A 16,565-nucleotide genomic window follows, 5' to 3' on the forward strand; every position below is an offset into this window, starting at 1 on the left:
ACTTTTATGAGTCACTTTATGAGATTTTTAAGGTGGTTAAGTACCTTGTAGTCTATCAACCTGTTGTGTCCCAGCTTTTTGGCCTCTTTGGCAGTTTTAGAGAAGGTACTTTACTATTTTATGCCTGGCTTATAATGCCATTACATTTAGAGTTCTCCTATCAGAGTAAACATAAAGTTTGATTTTGAACTTGGAAGGATTCCGAGTTGGGGCTGTTTCTAAGCCCTTCAGCCATGGAAGATATTAGAAAAGCAGTGTTTTCCCTTTAAGGCGACTTCAGTGGCTGGGATCGCCTCCAACTAGGCCATTAAACCCCTGATTCTCATTATTGGCCAGAAAGCCATTCCTCTTCACCATTGTTAAGCCTAGTTGCCATGTGACAGTTTTATATCCCTGACTCCCAAGTATGAATAGGGAATTGTTTGCTGTGTAACTTCTGTGTCTCTCTGGGGATTCCTGGAGGAAACCAGGGGAGGAAACAAATTTCCCTCCTTGGTCCCTCCGTCATTGTGGGAACCAATACATTTCTCATTAACTGCCAGAGAAATATAAACGGTATTTTCTGGTTGTACAATAACTGTCCAGAAAGCCAGTACCTTTGGTAACATTATCTCATGTAGTCCTGCTTGCCTCAGAAACTAGAAGAAGGGACAATGGCTTGAACAGCAGAATTCAGAATTGCTATGTAAAAAAAAAATTTCAGAGGATAAATTTATTACGCAGGACACAAGACTCATTCAGCTCAGACCGTCCTATGAGCTCATCTGCCTAGAAAATTGAAGTTGAAATAGTCTCTCTGCCTAGGAAGTTGAAGGTGAAGCTGCATAAAAGTTGAAGTGTGTTTTGTGTCCAAAGGGTTCACTGCAAAGCGGACTTTTATTATTTCCTCTGTATGTCTTGCAATGAAAACGTGATAGTTTCTGTTCTTTGTTCAGCAAAGATTTACCTTTCTTTCATCTGTGAATTCTTGCAAGCAACATAGAACAGCTTTCTTCTGTAAATGATGTACAACCATGCTTTAGTATTATAAAACCTTTTCTAGTGTCAAAAGCAATCTCATGTAAATGCATACAAAATGTTTAAAAGTGTGCACAAAATGCCTATCATCTGCTCCCCAGTGAAATCTTATGGAAAGACATAGTGTTTACATTCATTTTGAGAATCTATTACTCATAAAGTAGCCTTGGTCTACTGAATGGTAAACTCATCTGGAGCAAATCAGTTTATAGGATCTTTATCAGGGATTTTTGTATCTCAACTTGTTTCTATTAAAAAAAACGTAGAGTAGATTACATTAGTAATCATCTATTTATATTTATCTGGATTCACTTGTTTTGAGCTTGTGTTTATTTATAAATCATTGTACTACATATTTGGAGAAGGAAATAGCAACCCACTCCAGTATTCTTGCCTGGAGAATCCCATGGACAGAGAAGCCCGGAGGGCTGCAGTCCATGGGGTCGCAAAGACTCGAATATGACTGAGCGACTCACATGTATGCAATAGTGCATATTGAAACAGATATTGTTATGCTTATACATTAGGCTTGCTTTTGAAAGCTACTCTAAACCCCTAAACCCATTAGGTACTACATTCCAAAGATGGATTGAAGTGCACTTAATCTTTATTGTCTTCTCAGAGTTCTTACTTTTTTGTTGAACATTATTATTATTAACCTCTCTGACCCTGGTCTCAGTAAAGCCTCCCTTACTTACTAGGATCAACTCTCAGGAAAACCTTTCAAAGCCATCGTGCTTAAGTACCTGGATCCCAAAGAAGGTAAGCAGGCAGAAAGTTGTAAAAAAAACCAAAACAAGACACCTCTTTAGGATTCTCTTCTTTACATTAGTCAGAAGTAGTGATCCCTGGTTTGCAATGTGGGGCAAATTAGTCAATTAGGTGGGCAAAATGTAAAATGTTGTAAATTCTCTCAATATTAGATATGCCTAGTTTTGTGTTCCCCTCAGGAATGAGTTGAAAATGTTAACTCCAGTGATAGATATTCAAGATACATACATAGCTGCTTCACTCTGTTGATCTGCATGAGAATTATGTGTTACTGAGTTACTTTGAAAACTGCTGGCGTGGGGGTTCTTGGTGCCTTTGATCACATTTGTTCAGTTGCTAAGTCATGCCCAACTCTTTGCAACCCCATGGACTGCAGCGCTCCAGGCTTCCCTGTCCTTCACCTTCTCCCAGAGTTTGCTCAAACGTATGTCCATTGAGTGGGTGATGCCATTCAACCATCTCATCCTTTGTCGGCCCCCTCTCCTGCCTTCAATCTTTCCCAGCATCAGGGTCTTTCCCAAGGTCAAATAGAGGTGGAAATATCTGGAAAAAGCAGATGACCTTCCAGGGGTTTGCCTCTGCAAAGTTCCCGCTATTCCACAATTCCTGTGTCCTCTCTCTCTCTTGTTTTTCTGTTGTTAATATCAGATCCTTTCACTGTAGTCCTTATTTTGTTTTCTTAGACACACTGCTGCTGCTGCTGCTAAGTCGCTTCAGTTATGTCCGACTCTGTGCGACCCCATTGACAGCAGCCCACCAGGCTCCCCCATCCCTGGGATTCTCCAGGCAAGAACACTGGAGTGGGTTGCCATTTCCTTCTCCAATGCATGAAAGTGAAAAATGAAAGTGAAGTTGCTCAGTCGTGTCCTACTCTTAGCAACCCCACGGACTGCAGCCTACCACTAGATAGATGAAAATTTCATGCAGGTGCAGAGTCCTAACAATGAAGGGTTTGTGAGGTTGACCCTAGAAAGACTTCTGTTTTCCCAGGCACTTTCTCTGAACCCTGGGGAAGAGGCCATGTGACTCAGTGGGTCTGTCTCCGTGATCACAGCCCCGGCTACCACACGGTGGCAGTCTCATCCCATGCTGGAGGCCTTGACCGGCTCCCAGGCTGGTGCTCTTCTTCTCAAATGCAAAGACGAATTTTGCTGTCATATAAAAGAAGAGTTGTTTGCAGGCTTTAAAGCAAGAATCCCTGTTCAAATTCTAAATAACAGGTTAGAGTTTCCAAAACAGTGCTTCTTTATTTAAAGATCCCACGTCTTGCACATGTGACTGTGGCTTTCATCTCCAGGCTGCCCCTCTGGGTGACTTGTTCCCATGGCCCCCAAGTAAGCCCATGAAACAAGGAAGGACTGGCAGAAAAAGAGAGGCCCTCTCCCTCAGAGTGGTAGCCTGTAAGTTTCGAGATGTGAGGAAGATGAAGAATTTCAAGGACTTCTTTCTACATCAGTGGGAAAATGTGTTTCAGTTATTTGTTGCTTACAGAAGCTGGGGTGAGTGAAAACCTGGACAGTGCAATATAGTACAATGTGGTCACTGTGAGTTTGAAACCCAACTCTGTCGATAAGAAAATGCACCACTCTGGCCCCTGGTTCATCTTTATTTCCCCCTGTGGCTTCTCTTTTTGTACTTTCCATTAATCACTATTTCTGCTGTTGGTGTAAGCTTGATCTAGTTTAAATTTGTATATCTATGCCATGGGGCTTCCTAGGTGGCTCAGTGGTAAAGAATCAGCCTACCAATGCAGGAGACACAGGAGATGTGGGTTCGATCCCTGGGTGGGTCAGCACGATCCCTTGGAGGAGGAAATGGCAACCCACTCCGATACTTTTGCCTGGAGAATCCCTTGGACAGAGGAACTTGGAGGGCCAAAGTCCATGGAATTGCAAGAGAGTTGAACACGACTTAGTGACTAAATAACAACAACAACAAACATCTGTGTTATAGCTCTGAACCAAACTAGTTGACCAAAGATTAACCAGAGAGCAGGAAAATCAAGACCAGATGTGCAAATACAGCTCTATTGTAGTTCAGAGTGTAATTACTACAGGGTTGGAATATTTCCATTTCCATTGCTATTGTAGAGGCGGAAATATCTCCTGAAGCTTAGCATTTTAACATTATATTTATTAATATGGGGGAAGTCTCTAGCCTTAAGTTAGTGAAACAGAGACTTCTTTGGAGATTTTTAAAAAATTGAAGTATAGTTGATTTACAATGGTGTGTTAGTTTTAGGTGTACAGCAAAATGATTCAGTTATTATATATATATATTTTTTTCCAGATTCTTTTCCCATATAGGTTATTATAAAATATTGAGTAGATTTCCTTGTGCTATACAGTAGGTCCTTGTTGATTATTTATTTTATGTATATAGTATTACTCCCAAACTGCTAATTTATCCCTTCCCCCCGACAGAAACTTTTTAGATGATTCTAAATCTAAACAGCCCATAGCTAAGATCAGGAGAAGAGACAGCAGATAGTCTGAGAAGAGATGCAAGAAAAGGAAGGTTGGATGGGAATTCTTGGAGGGTTGGTAGGAAAAGTCCTGTCCACTGAGTGATTTTTGTGACATCATAGCCTCATTGGTTCTTGAGTGGAAAAGCCGATGCCCATGGTTCACTTCAACTTCTGGACCCCAGAAAAGTATGCCAAATGAAGAAGATACATCTTTTCACCCCTGGAAACAGCGTTACACATCTCCTAGTAAAATAGGAAACCTTTATTCACATAACAAGGCGGGTTTTCTGGTGAGGACATACCAGTCATAAAGCTCAGAAAAGAATCTCTCTTTATATCATCATGATTCGCCTAGGATACTAAACTTCTGTAAAAGAGGGTAATTAAGAGGAGCTTGATATGCTGTTTGAATCTGTCTTTACGCAAAGAAAAAGATTAAGAGGGAGTTGAGGGCAAGGCACTCTTCCCTCATTCCTGCTCATAAAGACAACTAGAATTAGTATGTTATTTGTGTGAAAAATATAGGGGCCAGTTTACTGTTTCATATGAGAATGTGCAAAGTCAGGTCTTACATCAATAGAAGGAAATAAGAAGGTTATTAAAAGTATAGTTATTAAGCGACTAATATATGAGAAGCACCATACCCAGTCTGCTTTAATTCTTACAACAATCTCTATGAGGAAGACATCATCCCTATCTTATAGGTGAGGATTTTAAAAAATTATTTTACTGTATTATAGCTGATTTATAATGATGTGTTAATTTCTGCCATACAGCAAAGTGTTTCAACTGTACATACATATACATTCTTTTTCATATTCTTTTCCATTATGGTTTATCAGAGGATACTGAATCTAGTTCCTTGTTCTGTACAGTAGGGTCTTATTTATAGGCAGATTTGAGGTAGGAAAACAACATACTTATAGCCACAGATAGTAAATAGGAGAGCCATAATTTAAACCTGGGTGTGCATGCTTAGTTGCTCAGTCATGTCCGACTCTTTGTGACCCCATGGACTTCTCTTGTCCATAGGGTCACCAGGCTCCTCTGTCCATGGGATTTCCTAGGCCAAGATACTGGAGTGGGTTGCCGTTTCCTCCTCTCAGGGATCTTCCCAACCCAGGGGTCGAACCCATGGCTCTTGCATATATCCTGTGTTGGCAGGTAGATTCTTCACCAGTGGCACAACCCTAGTTCTGTTTAATTCTAGAACTCATCCAAAAGATTTTGAAAAGAAAACCAAACCCTAGATTTTTACATAGGATTTTTAAATGGCTTTCACAAGAAAAATAGTGTTATCTATTGTTATTTTGCCATCAGAAGCATGCTAAGCAATATGCAACAAATTCAGCACTTTCTTTTGGACCTTGTTTCCTGGCAGAAGGAAGGTTGCTCTGAAGGAACTGTTAACACCTTACACAATAGTCTGTTCGTAGTTTATTTCAGCTGGCAACAGAGGGCGATATACACTGTCTAGATTTTCTCACATCTCCATCCTGCCCCTGGCTGTTTATAGGCATCACCTACATTACCTACAGTGAAGTCAGATTAATCTTTTGGGTTTAGTGAAGCTTTGGCATTTGCTGAGTTTTGGGTTTCTCTGAATTTGTATTAACAAGATCTTTCCAATTCTACTGTATTTAGCTATGAGATGACAGAAGTGTAGTCCTCAGAGGTTTCTACACAAAGCGCAAAGGTTTGAATGAACATTGTTTTTATACATCCAACCTTTTTTCTCTATTAGTGACAGACATTACACCACCAATATGGACAGGAAGCAAAAGGGCTGTTTATGGAACAATCATCCACATAATAGAAGGATAGGATTTTTATGTTTTCAAAATCCATGTACTTATCCCACGTGACACATTTCTCAAACCCCGGTGTTAACATACAATATTTCCTAAGTGGTTCTTTACAAGGAGGCCTTTATTGAATGCATCATCAAACAATCATAAATCATGTTTCAAAACTGTAGAGAAATCTGTGTCTTTGTGTGCATGCACGTGAGAATAGTGGATGTATTTTAAACACGGTTCCTGGAGAGTATTTGTCTGTTCATGAATCCAGTAGTAGGGAGTTGGGAAAAAGAAAGATCTAAAAACTTGTCAGAGACTTTGTACTGAAACATGAGACTAGAAATCAGAAGACATTACCACTCAGCCATAAAAAGGAGCAAAATAATGCCATTTGCAGCAACCTGGATGGACCTAGAGATTGTCATACTTAGTGAAGTCAGACAGGGAAAGACAAATATCATATAATATCATGTATATGTGGCATCTAAAAAAATTGTACAAATGGATTTATTTGTGAAACAGAAACAGATTCACAGACATAGAAAGCAAACTTCTGATAACCAAAGGGGAAAACTGTGGTGGGGATAAATTAGGAGTTTGGGATTAACATATACACAGTACTATGTATAAAATAAACAACAAGAACTGACTGTATAGCATAGGGACTTCTACTCAATATTTTTTAATAACCTAAATGGAAAAAGAATCTAAAAAGAACATACACATATTTGTTGTTGTTGTTTAGTTGCTAAGTCATGTCTGACTCTTTTGCAATCTATTGACTACAGCTCTTGAGGCTCCTCTGTCCATGGGATTTCCCAGATACGAATACTGGAGTGGGTTGCCATTTCCTTCTCCAGAGGATCTTTCCAACTCAGGGATCGAACCTGGGTCTCATGCATTGCGGGCAGATTCTTTACCACTGAGCCACCTGGGAAGCCCTATATAACTGAATTGCTTTGCTGTACACCTGAAATTAATACAGCATTGTAAATCAACTATACCTCAAAAATAAATTAATTCTAAAAAAAACTGAAAAAAAAAGTAGAGAAAGTTGCCTGTGAGCATCCTTATCTGTGGCCACCGCCCCTTTGTTCCATGGTGGCCTCTTAGAGTAGTGTTGCACTCCTCTGCCAAAACCAGGACTGGCCAGAGTGAATGGAGTTCCCCTGATGGGCATGAAGTAACCAGGGTTTACTCCAGGGGTCAGGGAGGGACCTCGTCTGTTCTGGAGCATACAGTCTTGGATGATTGAATAAAACTAGAGTTCCATGAGCAGGAATTCTGTTAGAGATGGCTGCAGTTGAGGCAGCCAATTGTCTCCTCAAAGTTATGGGTGCCCTGCTAGAAAAGCAGATGGAAAAGTATATTCTACTTGTTGCTTTCTGAGCCAAAGGGAAAGTGCCAAGCTTGAGTTTACTTAAAGAGTTCTATTAATTTTAGTCCTGACAGTTTATATGCAATTAACAACAATAAAGTTCTTTCGATACAGATTACCGCTAGCTTATTAATGTCCTCTTTTACAACCACCTGAGGCATTTCTTTGCTCTACTCTGTACTCTCTTTGCTTTGGGTGGCGGTGGGGTGAGGAGGAGGTGCGGACAGCGTTGCGGGTGAAGGAGGTGGCAGAGGCGTTAGATCATCACTGTTTCTTCCTGATCAGTGTCTTGGGAATGATCTGCTCACTGTTGATTGTTTGTGCCAAATAGGAAGCTAGAGACTTTTGCTACCACCTCCCCTTCCACTAAATGTATACAAAATTGAGATCATTGTCTCTAGAACACCAAGTGTCCACCTGCTTAGCCCATGGCACCGTATATCTCTGGACAACCTGAGTTATTTGAATGTGTGCAAGATGACTGCCCTTCTTGCTGAAGGTAGCATGGCACATGCAATTGTCAACTTAGAACACTCATTGTTATTGTTCGGTCACTAAGTTGTGTCAAACTCTTTGTAACCCCATGGACTGTAGCATGCCAAGCTTCCCTGTTCTTCACTGAGTTTGCTCAAATTCAAGTCCATTGAGTTGGTGATGCTATCTAACCATCTCATCTTCTGCTGCCCTCTTCTCCTTTTGCCTTCAGTCTTTCCCACCAGTGGCCACAGGACTGGAAAAGCTCAGTTTTCATTCCAATCCCAAAGAAGGGCAATGCCAAAGAATGTTCTAACTACTGTACAATTGCACTCATTTCACATGCTAGTAAGGTTAGGCTCAGAATCCTTCAAGCTAGGCTTCAACAGTACATGAACCAAGAACTTCTGGTGTACAAGCTGGATTGAGAAAAGGCAGAGGAAGCAGAGATCAAATTGCCAACATTTGTTGGATCATAGAGAAAAGCAAGGAAATCCAGCAAACATCTACTTCTGCTTCATTAACTACACTAAAGCCTTTGACTCTGTGGATCACAACAAACTGTGGAAAATTCTTAGAGATGGAAGTGGAACTACTCATGCAAGGTGGAAAAAACTTAATTGCAACTTACATTAAGGATCCATGCTGTCCTTGTGTTTGGGTGTAATAAACAGATGATTTCCAGTACTTCCGGGTAATCGAAGTGTTTGTTTTGCCCATCCTCAGAGACTTGCAGATTAGCTCCTCCAGTACCACGACTTCTGAGAGTCAAGATCCTTCTTCTGGGGACCCTGCAGTCAGTGCTCTTCAACAACAGCTGTTACTGATGGTGGCTCGGAGGACCCAGTCAGAAACCCCACGGGTAAGTCCCAGCATCACCGATTGTGAATGTTCCAGAAGCAGGGGTCCTGAAACCTGTTTCCAGGTTGGTTTCCCTAACAGAATTAGTCCAGTCTTGTCCTGAATTTTACGTCAGAGGGTTGTGGTTACATCACTTCATCGTAGTCTACTGGATGAATGTGAAAAGAGACCACTTAGATAACATACCATTTAGGTAATACCTTTTCATTGATGCTAATGGGTTATTAGTCTTGATTGTTCTTCCAGTGTATTAGAAATTGATTTACGTTGATCTTTTGTTGCCGAGTTGCACAAATTCCACAAAACCTCAGTTGATTGGAATGGCTTTTTCTCGCCGCAGGGTTTGGAAAGTATCTAGATATTTATTAATTTATTATAGCCTTATAATCTAGGCATGCAGAAATTTTAAAAGAGAATCTTGGCTTGAAGAGAGACTTTATTCATGGAACCAATGACATGATCATCAAGCACTAAAAAGATGCAGCTTTCCGTTATTTTACCGAGAGATTAACTTAGTGATGTTCATTCACTTATTACTTCACTTTTAATGACATTCTGTAAGACACAGAGCAAATAATTCAAAAAGAACACGGGAGGAAAGACATACAACCAGTCATGAACTTAGAGCTACACGTTCTCTCAGGGCGTTTTGGAGAATGGCTATGCAGAAGGCTCCTTAGAAGAAAGGACACTTGGGCTAGATCTTGAAGGAAGGTAGATTCGGTAGGTGCAGATTGAAAGAAGAGGGCTATACATGGGATACTGTCGAGTTTGTGTAACATTTCTTTACTGCTCTGCTTACCTTCTTCCTGACCATGTTTTGATTTCTTCTAGAGAATCTCGCCTACAAAAAGAAATACAGTAAGTCCCGTATATACAAATGTGTTCTGTTCTGAGAGTATGTTTGTTCAGTCCAATTTGTTCATCAGTGCAACAGTTAGCCCAGGTACCCAACTCACACAATTGGCTATACAGTACTGTACTACAATAAGTTTGTAATACTTTCCACACAAATAATACATAAAAAACAAATAAGTACAATAATAAGGGTAACATTTTTAATCTTACAGTGTAGTACCTTGAAAAGTACAGTTATTGTTGTTCAGTCACTCAGTCGTGTCCTACTCTTTGCAACCCCATGGACTGCAGTGCTTCCCTATCCTTCTTTTCTCTAATGCATTTCTCTAATAATGAGTTATATTGAGCATCTTTTCATGTGTTTGTTAGTCATCTGTATGTCTTCTTTGGAGAAATGTCTCTTCAGGTCGCTTTCCCACTTTTTGATTGGATTGTTTGCTTTTCTGGTACTGAATTGCATGAGCTGCTTGTGTATTTTGGAAATGAATCTTGGTCAGTTGTTTCCTCTGCTCTTATTTCCTCCCATTCTGAGGGTTGTCTTTTCATCTTGTTTGTAGTTTCCTTTGCTGTGCATAAGCTTTTAAGTTTGATTAGGTCCCACTTGTTTATTTCTGTTTTTATTTCCATTACTCTAGGAGGTGGGTCATAGAAGATCTTGCTTTATGTCATCGAGTGTTCTGCTTATGTTTTCCTCTAAGAATTTTATAATTTCTGGTCTTACACTTAGATCTTTAATCCATTTTGAGTTTATCTTTGTGTGTGGTATTAGGTAGTGTTCTGATTTCATTATTTTGCACATAGCAATCCAATTTTACCAGCACCACTTATTGAAGAGGCTGTCTTCAGGGCCATTATTAATATCATCAAAATGCTCATTAGTTATGGAACTCTTGAAGAGACTATTTTTTTTACCTTCATTTAAAGGTTTTTGTTGACGTATAGTCGATTTACAACGTCGTGTTAATTTCTGCTGTACAGCAAAGTGATTCAGTTATATGTATTCTTTTTCATACTCTTTTCCATTATGGTTTATCACAGGATATTGAATATATTTCCCTGTGCAGTAGGGCCTTGTTGCCCATCCATCCTATATGTGGTAGTTTGCATCTGCGGAAGAGTTATTATGAGGTTTTGAAGATTAATGAGGATGTATGGCAAAATTATGCCTTTAATAATCAGTATTAAGTATTACTATCATCGAAAGTCTTATTAGTTTTATGGAACTCTTGCCTTTTTCAGGTAGCGTGGGGGAAATGTAGTTCTATTGTCTAAGACACCCCGTTTGTGGTGCTTCATTGTGTTAGCCCTAGCAAACTAACACCGAAGTCAAATCATTTTTTCTTTGAGATGATTTTCATTTAAGCAGCAATAAGTAGCACAATATGCCAGAATATTTAATAAGTTTTGCAAAAGATGTAGACATAGTCTTCACGTGATTTTTTATAGTGACCTTCCCTAAAGCTACTATCTAAAAGAGAGCATTTTCTTAACGCTTCAAAAGAATGTTGTCATCTTCACTGTTGCTTCTCCTTGACGTGTTTATACGTCATGCTGAATTCCCACATCACGGAATGGTAGACCCTACTCAGCTGGTACACGTGTTTTATTTCTTACTTGCACTCCTAGTTCATGGAGCATGAAGAGAAGGGATTTCTTTTGAGAGGAAGATTTACTCTAAGTTACAAATTCACTGGGCTTCCCTGGTGGCTTAGACAGGAAAGAATCTGCTTGCAATGTGGGAGACCCGGGTTGGATCCCTGGGTCGGGAAGATCCCCTGGAGAAGGGAATGGCAACCCACTCCAGTATTCTTGCCTGGAGAGTTCCAGGGACAGAGGAGCTGGCACACTGCAGTCCATGGGGTCGCAAAGAGTCAGACACGACTGAGCACGTAACACTTTGACTTTCGTAAGTTCATTGTCATTAAAAGAAGATGCTGTTCTTGCTGACGGGACAGCAGGAAGTTTCTTCGAGGCTCTCTTTTCTGTTGGAGTCAAATTCCAGACACAAGCAGCACTTATAATCTCAACTTACCTCTAATAATATTGCCCAATCCATCCTATATATTGTCAACCTGCATATTACCTTCACAATGGATCAACTTTCCCTTGAAATACTCTTTGTGTTAATATTTTATGGTCTGAATAACTCTATGCTCCATAGCTGTCAGGGGATTAGCATCTGGGAACAGAGAGATGGGGAAGTCAGCCTCCTAGGAGGGTTCCACATGGTCTCCAGTGAAGCAGATGTGTTGCCCTTATGCATGCCGGGTGTTTTGACATCAGCGACTTACAGTGAATTAAGGAAAAATTATGCAGTCTGCCCAAGTATGACCTTCTTCTTTGTAAGTCTGAGAGGAGTGAACAAGACCACTGAAAGGTAGCTTTACCTCCATGGCTGCTCTTCCATGCTGTCCTCCTCCTCCCTTTACTTATCTTGGTCCTTCTTCTCAGTCTTCTGTGTATTATGTGGTTGTTCAGTCACCAAGTCGTATCCGACTCTTTGTGACCCCGTGGACTGCAGCACGCCAGGCTTCTCTGTCACTCACCATCTCCTGGAGTTTGCCCAAGTTCATGTCCATTGAATCAGTGATGCCATCCAAACATCTCATCCTCTGTTGTCCTCTTCTCCTTCTGCTTTCAATGTTTCACAGTATCAGGGTCTTTCCCAATGAGTCGGCTGTTCGCATAAGGTGGCCAAAGTATTGGAGCTTCAGCTTAGCCTACAGGAAATTAGAGCCTACTGAAAATCCTTTTTGGAAAAATATAGGACGAAAGCAAACAAATAAAAATGCAAGCTAGCATAATCCACCAATTCCACTTTTTGGTGTATATTCAAAGAGCCTAATGCAGGGAATCCAACAGATACTTGCGTGTGCATGTTCACAACAGCGTTATTTATGATTGTGAATACTGAATATTCCACAAGAGGTGGATGCAACCCAAGCATCTGTCGACAGATGAATGAATAAACAAAATGTGGTCTATCCATAAAATGAAACTTTATTCAGCATTAAAAAATTTTTTTGACACCTGAAACATGATAGAACTTGAGATCATTATGATAAATGAAATAAGCCAGTCACAAAGGAACGATACTCTTTAATTCCACTAATAGGAGGTACCCAGAGGGGTCAAATTCCTGGAGACAGAACGTAGAGGAGTGTGGGGAGTTAGTGTTCAATGTGGACAGGGTTTCAGTTTTGCAAGATGAAAACATGAATAATAATATGAATATTATTGCTACTGAAATGCATACATACAAAATGGTTAAGATATAAATTTTATATTATGTATTTTTTTTAACCACAGTTACAAAAAAAAGCAACCCCACGGATTAGAAATAGAAGGTCTGCAGCGGGCTGGGGATCATTAAGTATTTGTTCAGCAAATGAACGGAGACTAATTTTTTTCAAAATTGAATTCCTTTCCACTAGATTAGATCCAATCAGAGATGAATTTGGGGTGAAAATGTTTTAAATCTGAGATTAAATTCCTCCACCTGTTTCTGTTTTATTGGTTTAATTTTTTTTTCTGATAAATATTTCAGGTCTTATATTGGGCTTCACTGAAGACCTATGTACTGTGGATGAAAATCTTTTTACTTAAAAAAAATTTAAATATTTATCTCAGCATTACATTAAATAACATACCTTTCAAAAATTATGTCATTTAAGGCCTTTTGTTGAATTCTGATCTTTCATAATAATTACTTTCATGGCAGTTTCCTGGCCTAACAGTAGTATTTTGATATGAGTAGCATAATTTTAATGTCACATTATAATGAAATTGAAATGTATTGGTAAAAAAGACCTTTTCTGCAACAAGGATCTACTGTAGAGCATAGAGAACTATACTTGGTATTTTGTGATAACCTATAAGGGAAAAGAATACAGAAAACAATGAATATGTGTATATGTATAACTAAACCACTTTGCTGTACAACTGAAACTCACATAACATTGTAAATCAATAATAGTACAAAAAATAAAGCTGGGAAAAAAAGACCTTTTCTGTTGATCCTTGTCCTTTTGTTAGGGTGCCCATTTTTTTTTATGGACTCTGTTGGTTTCCATTTCAGAATTTAAACATCTGCTTTTGGTACTTTTAAATCAGGAGGCTTATTTTCCTGACAATAACACGTCTACGTGAAACCCTCTCTCTGTTTTTTCTTTCCGTATCTGAAAGCATCTGAGTCAGGATCTGGAAGATTCATCCTGTTCTTCCACACAAGGAAAGTTTAACCGAGAGCAGTTTTACAAGTTTATCATTTTCCCTGGCAAGTGGATTAAAGTCTGGTATGATCGCCTTACCTTGCTGGCATTACTTGATCGGTAAGCCTCCAGGCATGCACATGTGCTGGGGAAAGACACAAGTGGGGCGTGGCGTGTGCGCTGGCTTGCTGATAATAAGCAGTTTGGCCTCAGGCTGAAATTCTCTGGGGCTTTTCCAAGGTGTCCACTTTTTGTCCTGCAAACCCAGAGTTAAAGCAGTGAGATCCCGACAAATGAAGAAATTGTCATTGAGCGGTTCAAATGGGAGCTAGGAGAATTTGGTAGCATGGTTTAGTCTTAAGGTCTGGGGACAATATGCCTTGGTCTGCTCATCTTTTGCCAGTTTTTGTAGGACAGCCTGCAGCTGCCATGTTGAGGGCAGAGCTTGGGTGTGTGGATGTGGCGTGGGGAGGGGAGGAGGGTCATGGAGGGGGAAGGAGTGATGTCTCGCCCTTTCCTTTCAGGACTTGGGTTCTAAATATTCTATCCTATACTTTGGATGCTAGTCTTTCCTTTAAACCCTATTACTCTTTCTCACCACTATTTCTCAAGATGCAGTGCTGTGGGGTTGGAGCTGAGGGTACTGAGTGGGGAAGTGGAGGTGGGTGGCAGGGGTCAGGTTGAGTAAGGCATGATGGAGTTGGGGACCAAAGAAGGGACTTCCCATTTCCATTCCCCTCGGGATATACAGAAGACCAGATTGTGATCTTTTTTAAATAATGTTTTTATTAAAATTTAAACCTTTACTCTGCAAAAAGACAGTATAAAAGAATGAAAAGACAAGTCATTGACAGAAAAAATTGTTTATGAGACTTCCCTGGTGGTCCGGTGGTTACGACTTCATCTTGCAATGTGGGGGGTGTAGGAGTGATCCCTGGTTGGGGAGCTAAGATCCTATATATCTTGTGGCCAAAAAACAAAAACATACAACAACAACAACAAAAACACAGAAGCAGTCTTGTGACAGATTCAATAAAGACTTAAAAAAATTAAAAATTTACAAAGCACACATCAGATATATATCCAAGATATACAAAGACTACTTAAAGCTCCATAATAAGAAAACAACCTAATTTTAAAATATGGGCTAAAGATCTGAAGAGAACCCTCATCTAAGAAGACATCCAAATGGCAAACAAGTTCATAAAAATAGGCCTATCATTTTATATCACTAGAGATTTGCAAATTTAAGCAATGATGAGATATCACTATGCACTATAAGAATGTTTAATCAAACAAAACTGACAATAGCAAATGCTGGAAAGAATGTGGGACAAAAAACCCCTTTTTTCATTGCTGGTGGAAGAACAGAATGGTACAGCTAATTTGAAAGACAGGATGGCAGTTTTCTAAAGAAAACAGTTTTACCATATAGTTCATCATTTGTACTCCTAGGTATCTACCTACCTGATTTGAAAACATCCACATAAATACTGCATATGAATGTTTTTAATATCTGTATTTATAATCATTAGAAACGAAAAGGAACCAGGATGTACATCAGTATATGAGCAGATAAATTGTGGGGGCTTCCTTGGTGGCTCAGTCATTAAGAACCCATCTGCTCATACAGGAGATGTGGTTTTGATCCCTGGGTTGGGAAGATCCCCTCAAGAAGGAAATGGCAACCCAACTCCAGTAGTCTTGCCTGGGAAATCCCATGAACAGAGGAGCCTGGTGGGCTACAGTCCATGGGGTCACAAGAGAGTCGGATATGACTTAACAACCAAACAACAACAACAATGAATTGTGATATTCACAGGTTGTGGGTTTGGAGATTCGGATGCTATTACTAATGGTGTCATCAGAAAACACAGGCGTTTCACAGTTAAGTGTAAGTCAGTGGGGTAGTGGGAAGGCTGGTTGCCTGCCTGGCTGTTGTGGGTCCCCCAGTGACTACTTGTTATCATAATGTCTTAAATGGTGTGATCACATACTGAAAAACTATAGTCATGCAAAATTACAACAGTAAATTTCAGGACCCACAAGTCAGGGAAGGGAGTTATAATGGTTTTTCTAACAACACTATGTTACCCCAGGGGCACACACTTAAGACGAAGACTTCATACTTGACTAAAATAATTCATGATAATACAGTATGTTAGGTGAGAAGTGTTTTTGAAATATTCATTTAAAAAGAAATTAACAGAAGTTGAACTAACTTGCCTTAACCCTTCATATTAAATACAAATATTTCTATGGATTTCTGGGTTTGTTATTTTAAAATCCACTCACTGATGAAAATTAGCTGAAAATCCAGTGAAGATCTAAAAAAAGATGATGAGAAAGATGATTATCATCTTGTGAAGGTTATAGTATTAAATCATTTTAATCACCTCTCTTGCAAGTTACGTGCTAAGTCATGTCCGACTCTTTGTGACTCCATGGACTGTAGCCCGCCAGGCTCCTCTGTCCATGGGATTCTCCACCAGGAATATTGGAGTGGGTTGCCGTTCCCTTCTGACCCAGGAGGATGGAACCTGTGCATTGGTAGGTGGGTTCTTTACCACTGCCCTCAGTCTCCTGTTAAATGGGGGTAATCTATTGGGTTGGCCAAAAAGACAGTAAGATGTTATGGAAAAACCCCAACAAACCATATCACAGGGAGGATGTGAGGATCAAACCAAATTAATGATAGAAAGAGTTCTTTAAATATTAGTTGTTGGGAA

The 16,565-nt window shown here is 39.8% G+C and overlaps 1 protein-coding gene across 3 annotated transcripts in view; it reads left to right on the plus strand.

Moving 5' to 3' along the window:
* Positions 1-16,565, plus strand: part of PCNX2 (pecanex 2) — a 311,410-nt gene that overhangs the window by 50,863 nt on the left and 243,982 nt on the right. For 2 of the 3 annotated variants that reach the window (XR_015156551.1, XM_086381075.1), the window contains exons 9-11: positions 8,633-8,768; positions 9,602-9,628; positions 13,811-13,956. Coding sequence is in view for 2 of the 3 variants with exons in the window: in XM_086381075.1 (XP_086237201.1) it covers positions 8,633-8,768; positions 9,602-9,628; positions 13,811-13,956 (309 nt within the window). In the remaining variant the exon portion in view is untranslated. The remainder of the gene's footprint in view (positions 1-8,632; positions 8,769-9,601; positions 9,629-13,810; positions 13,957-16,565) is intronic. The other variant, XM_086381076.1, reaches the window with a different exon arrangement.

This window comes from Bos grunniens, chromosome 28, assembly GCF_055505025.1.
Source record: "Bos grunniens cultivar Pamir isolate PY7600 chromosome 28, Bosgru_T2T1.0, whole genome shotgun sequence".
NCBI classification, from domain to species: domain Eukaryota; kingdom Metazoa; phylum Chordata; class Mammalia; order Artiodactyla; family Bovidae; genus Bos; species Bos grunniens.